This window comes from Rhodamnia argentea, chromosome 4 (genome assembly GCF_020921035.1).
Source record: "Rhodamnia argentea isolate NSW1041297 chromosome 4, ASM2092103v1, whole genome shotgun sequence".
Classification (NCBI taxonomy): Eukaryota; Viridiplantae; Streptophyta; class Magnoliopsida; order Myrtales; family Myrtaceae; genus Rhodamnia; species Rhodamnia argentea.
Genome location: NC_063153.1, coordinates 7,218,487 through 7,228,109, shown reverse-complemented (window position 1 = coordinate 7,228,109; position 9,623 = coordinate 7,218,487). Strand labels below are relative to the sequence as shown.

Below are 9,623 nucleotides of genomic sequence, written 5' to 3'. Positions count from 1 at the left end.
CTTTCATCTCATTTTTTTTCGCCCACCAAGAGGAGAGATCCTCTTTCTCTTATTTTCTCTCTCAAATCTCTCTCGGTTCACTTTCTCTTGCCCTCTCCGCTCGCTGTTCATCTTCCTTAGCTCGACGTCGCCGTTGCTCGACCTTCAAGCCTTCGTGGACAGCCCTGTCGCCCGTCTTGCCGCTCGGTTCTCTCTCTCTCTCTCTCTCTCTCTCTCTCTCTGAGAGCGCCAAGGGAGGAAGGAGGCAACCTGAACTTCGTTTCGAGCCAAATCGACTACGATTTTCTCAAGCACAGGACTTAAGGTAAGTGGAGTCTTTAACCATTTACCTATGCCATCTACCTTTTGCTTGATTGGGCGCGATGACGCTGTTTGTGTTTTGGGTATTGAGATAGAGATTGTCTAGGATGTCCAAGGAATCGGCCTTGCATGTTGAATCTGCTGCTTGAATTGGGCCCTGATCGTTTTGATTATCGTTAAACTGGCCTGAATTGGATATGAAGCTATACATGGGTTATGGTCGAGAGCCTTGAGGATTGATTGTATGACTCCGTGTCTTCGCACGTTCATTTTGGTGGGTTGTACGATGTCTTGTGATGTTGGGTAAGTGGTCTGCAAGGGCTGACTGAATTGAATGTCGTCTAATTGGCGGGAATTGAAGTGAATGTGGATGTAGTGGCGAGAGCTTTGGTGGGTGATCGGGAGATTTCATCGCTTGCTAGTGACATTTTGTTGATAAATTGATGTCCTGAAACTGTGGGTAGTTGGATTATAGCGTAAGTTTAGCTGGATTACATTGGGCGTAGCCAAAAGTGGGTCTCGGGTGGGGCACACAAGCGGCCGCGAGTTGGCATGTGCAATAGGCTTGGTCAGTGACTGTATGTGATATTGATTGGTTATTGGTGGTCTTGTGATACTGAGTGATTGGCTTGTAGTGCTTGATTGTCCTAAATGCGAGTCCCGTGGTTTGATCTAGTTATAGAACTATGTTGTTGGACGGTTGCGAACGTGGATTGTGAATTGTGGATAAGTTAGTCTTGTAGCATGTCGATGTGGTTATTGATCGAGAAATTCATCTTGGTTATGGCATGTCATGAGTAGTGGTTTAATTTTGTCCATTCATGTGTGTGCCGTATGTCGGTGAGTTATTGTACTAAAAGGTGGAAATGGATAAATGAGTGTGCATGAATGAAAAATTAACCCAATACTTCACTGTGTCTAGTATCGGAAGCGATACTTCAATTTGTCTAGTATCGGAACCCGATACTTCAGTGTGTTTGGTATCGGAAGCGATACTTCAATTTGTCTGATATCCGAACGTTACTTCAATGTGTCTTGCAACGTTGTTTCGTCGGATGTGTTTTGGCAATACCTTGTGGGAGTCGAAGGGAAATCGGGAAACCATATGTCGGAGCCTGACGATGCATTCGTCAGATGTCGTGGAGTGCAAAGCCTAAATTGGTTCTGGAGGGTCTAGATTGGTCATGGAATTGATCATCGGGTTTGTCCCGAGAAACGGGTTGGTTCTCTAGTGAGAGGGGTTCGCTCCATGTGACAATAACAATGAGGCTGATCGTGCATGGTTCATGGGAATTGCGGCTTGCAATTCCTGAAACTATTAAGGGTCATTTGACATGAAAGTAGAGTCGTCATCCAGTCCTACTTGGTGATTGTCTTCAGTCATGGTTTTACTTGTTTCTCCGATGGTCCTGGCTTCTTGTTGCTTGATTGAGTGATTGGTGTATGATACAGTCGCTTTGTTATATGCTTTACTTGTGAAGTTTTATACTCACTCCCATTGAATTCCATCTATTTTAGACAAGCAGCAGGATGGAGCCAGAAGGGACACTTTTCGATGGTATCTAGACGTAGTAGTAATCGTGAAGAGTGAAGAATGTAATGATAGTGGATGATAAGAATGATGGACCATGAGGAGTTGTTTGTTACTTTCCCAGTTGTTTTCCTTTTGGGTTAATCTGAAGTGTAAAATGAGTAACTATATACATATATAAAGCAGGAGTTGTTGTACTCAGGGGTTATTTACGTTGGGTAACTACGTGTAATAGGAACAGTTTAGATGAACCTCCAATGGCCATTCCTTTTTGACGCGCGTGTTTGGTTGGGTTGATTGTGTAAGTTATGGCCTTATATATGTTCTTCTTTTCTTCCGCATGCACCATTATGTTATGTAATATCAAATTATAACCGAGTATGATTAGTAAGGAGGTGGTGCGTCCGGGACGCCACACCTTAATCTCTGGCTGTGTAGAACGGAACGGTTTCTTCCAATCCCTCGATGAAGTTTCCAGTCTACCTTCCTTAAAGACTGGTGGCGAATCCTATGCATGTACACATATACATGATCACATTAATATCGAATCCGATTTATCCCTTATTGCGATTAGGTATGGGCTTAGGATGGTCCGATCGAAGCTGGTCTTTCGAGGATTAGTAATCCATTAGCCACGTCGGACCTAGCGTTCTGAAGAGATCATGATATTCATGTGTCCGAATATAAGTTGTGATAAATGGATTTTAATAGCAAATGATAGTCATTAAAGGTTATGATTCATTGTAATCGTTCAATTAAGAATATAAATGGAACTTGGGTAGATCTTGGAACCGGCCCTAGAGCCTATGAAATGGTAGGTTTTAAGTTTCGAGGTAGCTTCCAGGTTGTAAAAAATAAGAAACATGTGCCACTGGGTGGGTTTCAGGTAGAACAAATTCGAATTCTGGAATCGCTCACTCATAGAAATTTGCGAGGAGCAAAAGTAGTAATTGTTGAACCAGATGCCATAATCAAATCATTTTACAACCTTCAATTTGACCCTACAATTAAAGACCTAACCATATCCTAATCTCTCTCTTAAATCCATCCTGCATTAGAAGAACTGTCCTTTTGATGCTGCATCAATGCGAAAAGCGAGACAACACTAATTATTGTGAAAAGAATACACATGGCCTCGTTATAAGCCTCGAGACATGAACCCTCGGAGTCTTGAATCCCAAAAGACTATGCCCATCTAAAGTGATTATAAATCTACTAATTATGATGGCAAAGCTAGCTAAAGCTAATCTAACCATTTATTAAGTGATTTTAAGCCTATTTGATTTTTCTGATTGAGATCTAAAGGCCTCCTTTTTTTTTAAAAGTCAAGAAATTGCCTATTTACCTATTTTTTTATTTTTTATTTTTCTATTTTTGCCTTTTCATATTTTATAAGAAAGTAACGATTCCGAACGTTAAAATCAGGTGTTAACAATTACCGTGACCTAATGAATAGTAACTAATTATTTTGCTCATATATGTAAATAGAGAAGTAAATTCATGGCTCTATAACCTTCAGGGTGGGCGCAACTAGTCGGACATTGATGGATCTCCGAATAAAAAATTCGAGGCCTCCCGTTCGAATTCTATCAGTTGGGTGCAAATTGGTCTGATTCACGTCCACCTGCTCCAGTCAAATGATCGGACTTAACTATTCATGTCTACTGCACGGAGTTTCCTTGGTCTCCAGATAATCAGGTTTTCACGCTTGTGCTGTTGAAAAACAAACCTAGAATTAATTGGACTTGCTCTGTGTCTTGTGTTACGGTAAGAGAATTAATTAGACAAATAAATTGATGACCAAATAATAAGAAGCAGAAGGGATAGAAATGATTGAGTACCCCATGTCCGGTACGATACCAGTACAACACATAGTTTGAGAAGACAATGAGACCATGCAAACCAGTAGAGTTTCATAATCAACAGCAACATGCCATCATCTCATTTAAATCTCTATGTCCCGATCCATATACTTAGCGATGTTGAGCTTGTCCGTCGTGTGAGAAAGGAGGAGCCACACCTGAGTGATGATTTCTCCGCCCCGCCTCACCAGCTCCGTGTGCTGGTATTGCTGGCAATTGTACGCCGCGAAGCACAGCATCTCAACCCAAACGCAGCAGATGAGCTCCCATGTATCTGTACTATGTCCCAGCTCTCTCGCGAGTTTCTGCGCTTCCTCAAGGACATTCCACCCTCTAGTGATTACTGATTCGAGGCTCCTCTCGGAGTCACTTTCTTGCACGCGCTCAGGCCCCGATAGAACTTCCAGGACTTTCCCTTTGCCGCGCTGATGTTGGGGGATTCTGTTCAGGAACTTCATGAACTTTGTGTAGGCGTGACTGAAAGTGATATCCGCCGCCGCCGGTGTCAAAGAGAGTATGTGAGGATGTTGTACCAGAAGGAACATCATGTAATCTGATATCAGTTTGCTTGCCTTGTTACGGATTGAATCTTCGGGGCACGAGTAGTTGCAGATTTGGGTAGCAATGTGCCATACGATGACGCTTCTATCAAATGCCATCACGATACTCCATTTGAGCTTATCCAGAGACTCGTGAATGCCAAGCGTCCATTGACCTCTTTTCGTGAAGGGTCGACAGTTACTCTTTGTTTCAATCTTTTTCATGTCTTCAAGCAATATCTCTTTCAAGTAAAGGGGAAATGGGACAGAATGTGTTGCGAAATATTTGCTCAACTTGTTGGCCATGTCGGAGAGTTTGATGATTCCGAAGAGCCATGGCTGTTCATCAGATAGACAGAAATCCAGAAAATTAAATTGCGGAATTGCGTTAGACCACCTTTCCTTCTTCAGAGATCGCTTGACAAGAGATTTCAAAAGCTTCAAGACCATTGGTTTCTCATGGTACTTAGCATACAACTTAATAATCGCCCAATCTGAACAGAATAGCTTGAACAACTGATAAGTTTCCAGAAGCACGGTTCCTATCAGCAGCACAAATGTGTAGATAACGTGCGGATCTCTCAAGTGTTCCTTAAAGAAAAGCCTCATGAATCCGCCTAAGGCCAACAGCAAACTGAAATTACTGATGATGCGGAGTGTGATCCCAGCTGTGGTTTGAAGAACTGGCGCTTTAGTGTAGAGGACATCATACATGAACCCAAGTTCCATTTCGGTTATCAAGAATACTTCTTCAGGGCTGTAGTCATTGATCGACAAACCAGGATGCCGCATGAAGACAGGGGGCTTCAGCCAGTCCATAAGGTGAGGCTTTAAGCAATCAAACCGAAAGTAAGCCTTAAAGAAAATCTCCAGATGGGGAACATCTTTAGGTAAGTTCATCCGTGCAAAGAGCATGCGTGATTCAAAGGACTCTACCCATTCTGCATAGGAATAATCTTTAGGGAAGTTCATCAATGCAGATGACATGTCCCATTCTTCATCAGAAACAACTTTAGGGAGCTTCATCTTCTTGCTCTCGTGATGCACAGAATAGAGTGCCCAAATTTTTGCTCCATACTCCATAATCCCAGCAACAAACATGGCAAAGCACAGAATCATCCGGCTGGAGGTCTTCCAACTTCGCACTAGGATCCACACTACCAAAGGAAATGTGATGATGAGGTTCAATAAGCGGCTCAAGGCAAGCAGGTTGTCTTCCACTGAATATGCCGTGATACTATCTGGGCCCCCCAGCAGCAGTAGAGTTAACGGCCCCAACAGTGCTATTAGTTCGGTGTAGTACTCTTCCTTGGACTTGATAAGGCTGACGCTCGTGAGCTTGTTGAGCGCAAGCGTCAAGACATGAGGGGCAAGCGAATAAGTTGCCCAAATAACGATTCTGATTGTCTTGGCACTTGAGATTTTTCTGCGGCTTCCTAATACAGCAGGAACCATCTGGAAAATCAAGCCGAGTAGTACAAAAACTTGAATGCTCCACTCCTCCCAGAGACACAGCATCTCCAACGCCCACCCTTTGTGATGGCATTCCTTACGCACCTCAAAACAGCACCTTCCGCTCATCAATATCACAACAAGTCTTGGTGAAATAAACCCGATGAGAAGAGAAACGAAGACGGTGAGAGATGCTCTTTCCCTTAACTTAAAATTCTTAAGATCCTTCTTTAAGCCGACAATAGCGATGAGCAACTTTGCTCAGCAGCTGTAAGATATGCAGGAATTGCCAATTACCATCAGAGGTCCAATACTTAAATTTGCAAAATACCCAAATCTAGGATGAAAATATTTTAGGAACCCCAAGGCGCGGCCTTGGATTTGCAAAATTCGAGGTGCTACAGTGTTAGAAGATTATTTATGTTACAACTTTTAATCCTAGAAAAGTTTGATTGAGATAACTGAACGTATTACTATTCTCATTAAGCTGAAGGCACAGGTCCATTACTAGGATAAATTTCAACTTGATTCTCCTATAGAACGATGGAATGTTGTCTTCACAAAAAGTAACCAAGTTCACCGATGATAACATAATATTAATCCGGTTGGGGAACGCTCCGCAAAAGTTCTGTGCCTTCACAGTCGAGAGATCTAAACAGCCCTTTAACTAAAACCCAAGTATCTAGTTTTATCTGCACTTGGTTCAAAAGATTAAGCCACTGTATATGGGCCAACTAGATATTAGTGATGGCCTCTTCGAGCCCTAGACATATAACGTGGGATTTCACTTTACACGCCATTCGCACGTACATTCAACATTCTCCCTTTCGAGTGTGAGTCTCCACCACACAGGGGCCAGCTTGTTAGAGAGTTCGCAATGTCAATGTGGAAAAAAGAGTCCCACGTAGGAAAAACAGAAGGAAATTATTTGGAGTAGAAATGAGAACACCTATGCAAGTTTTGCTCGGAGGTATCAACCGAATATTTTGCTATCACTTTTGGAAGATTTGGAATCATATCTTTGGATATCAATCAAAGATAGCACTATCAGTTTGATTGATTTGGAATCGTAAGTTTCTATTTTAAGTATTTCCTGTTTGGTAGTAAATCCTCTAGAATGTACTCTTGGGTATACAAATGTCACTTTTCAGCTTAATGAAAATTACGACGATTTTTTATTCAATATGGTATCAAAGCCATTTAAGGCTCATGCCTCTATTCAACCTTAGTTTTCTTCTTTTTCTTCTTCATTTTTTTTTTCTTCCACAAAGGTGGTCGGAATGGTCGGGAATGGCTCCGACGCTGCTACCCCCACCATAATTGCCATTACAAACCCTCTTTCTACATTTCCTCCATTCGGATCTGCTTACCACTTTCTTTCTCTGTGTCTCACATCATCCAATTTTTTACTATGGAAAGCACATGTTGTCCCTTTTCTCAAGGGACAAAACCTCTAAGGTCATGTTGATGGGACCAAACCGTGTCCCTCTAATGCAGCCCAAGCAGCTCTCTGGCAACAACATGACGCTTCCATCATGAGTCTTTTAATTGCGTCCCTATCAGAATCGGTTTTTCCTCTTATTCTGGATAAACCAACTAGCAAAGACATTTGGGATGCTTTCAATGCCTCTTTTGGCTCAGCTTCCGCCACATGTATGCTCTCCCTTCATCTCGGCTCGTAATGTCTGCAGCAAAAACATGACGAGCCGCTTATTGATTTCCTCCAATGTGCAGAATCCATAGCTGATGAGATGGGTGATGCAAGCAAGCCTTTTGAATCGGAGGATTTCAATGTCTACATTTTTTCGTGTCTCCGATTTGATCTCCAGGAAATTGTTCCTACCCTCCTTGGCCGTTCTGAACCAATCTTGTTTACGGATCTTCAAGGCCTTTTGCTAAGTCATGAGAGTATTAAGGCCTTCCAAAAATTACAAATTTCCAAGCCTTCCTCTCAGCCTAACTTTGCTACAGCCAACTCTGCTCAACGAGATTCCATTACTTCTGCCTCCACCCTATGGGTTAATCTTTCTCTAGCCGTGGTCAATCCAGAGTTCGTAGCGGTCACGGTGGTCGCCGTGGCCATGGTCGTGGTACCCGTGGTGCTCAACAAGGTCGATTATGGTGTTCCATCTGTCAATGTACAAATCACACTATCGCCACATGCTACTATCGTCCTCCGGGTATGCCTTATTACCTGCCCCCTACACATAACCCTTCTTATACTTCATCTTTCCATCGTTCTTAGTCCTCCAATGCCGATTTGAGCCATGCCCTTCCCCCTCTTTTACCTTCACCTACCAATACTGCATCTTGGTACCCCGATAGGGTGCCTCCCACCATGTCATGCCCGATATACAACCTCTCTCTTCCTATGAAGCTTATAATGGATTAGATCAACTACATGTGGGAAATGGTAAGGGTCTCAAAATCTCTAATATTGGTACTTCTTCAATTCACTCTTCATGTCCCCGATATTTCTAAACATTTACTTTCCGTTCAAAAATTTGTGACTGATAATAATGTTTTTTTTTAATTCTATCCTACCCACTTTGTTGTTAAGGATCTAGTGACCAAGGCGGTTCTTCTTTCCGGCCCGAGTAGTGGTGGTCTTTACACCATACCGCAACAACCTTCAATGCCTATTACCGGTATTGCAGAACGGACTTCCATGGATGGTCGACATCAATGTTTTGGCCATCCCATGAGCACCTCTTACGATTTATGGTTAAAGAGAATAAATTGCCATGTCAGTCCACACAGTTAAGTCATTTATGTGTAGACCGCCAATTGGGCAAGGCTTGTTGTCAATCTTTAGGATCATATCCAACTTGTAGTTTATTTCCATTGGATTTAATTTATAGTAATATTTGGGGTCCTTCTAATTTTGCTTCAACTGAAGGTCATTGCTATTTCGTTATTTTTTGTTGATGATTGCGCAAAATTTATTTGGTTTTATCCTCTTAAAGCAAAGTCGAATGTTTACTCTATTTTTCTTACTTTCCAAGCTCTTGTCGAACGTCATTTTTCACGAAAAACAAAAGCTGGTCAGACAGATTGGGGTGGTGAATTCCGTACCCTTCCATCCTTTTTCTCAAAAATTGGTATCGCTCATCGCCTCTCCACCCCTCATACCCATGAACAACAAGGGGCGATTAGGTGTCATCATAGGTATATAGTTGAAACCGGTTTAACATTATTAACTATGGCTCTGTCCCTCAGCAATATTATCACTACGCATTCGAAACGGCGGTCTATCTCATAAATCGGATGTCGTCCAAGGTCACTAATTGCATTTCCCCCTTTCAAATGGTTTATAGTTACCCTCCGGATTACACGTTCTTAAAAATCTTTGGGTGTCGCTGTTTTCCATATTTACGTCCTTATAACACCCATAAGATGGATTTTCAATCCATTCCATGTATTTTCTTGGGATACAGTCCCTCTCATACGGGGTATCTCCGTGTTGACCCCGTCACAAATCATTTATACATTGCCCGACATGTTCGTTTTGATGAAACATGTTTTCCCTTTGCAACTCCTTCTATTCTCGGTCCATCACCTAACTCATCCCTACCTATGCCTATTCGGGTACCATGGGCTTCGGCCCCTATTTGCGTTCCTCCCCCTACCACTATAGTGAGATCAGAGATTCATACACATACTCCCACAGTGCCATCTATTGCCGATTCATCCACCTCTCCTACCCAAAGAACCAAACCCCTCCATGATCCTTATCATTCCACCTCCTCATCGGCCTCTCCACTACCACCACCGCCCCCACCTAAACCAATATGCACCCACACCATGCAACTTCGCTCTCGTCCTCCTCAAATTAACACTGTCACCACCCCTCTCACCGAACCAACCTCATTCACCCAAGCCAACAAAATCCTTGAGTGGTGTGCAGCTATGAGTGATGAATCTAATACCTTGTTAAAA

At 42.6% G+C, this 9,623-nt stretch overlaps 1 protein-coding gene across 1 annotated transcript; it reads right to left on the bottom strand.

Moving 5' to 3' along the window:
- Positions 1-3,776: 3,776 nt before the first annotated feature.
- On the bottom strand, positions 3,777-5,750 carry LOC115736076. Its single transcript, XM_030667592.1, has one exon. It carries the CDS (start codon positions 5,748-5,750, stop codon positions 3,777-3,779), a length of 1,974 nt encoding a protein of 657 aa, XP_030523452.1.
- Between the last annotated feature and the right edge of the window lie 3,873 nt (positions 5,751-9,623).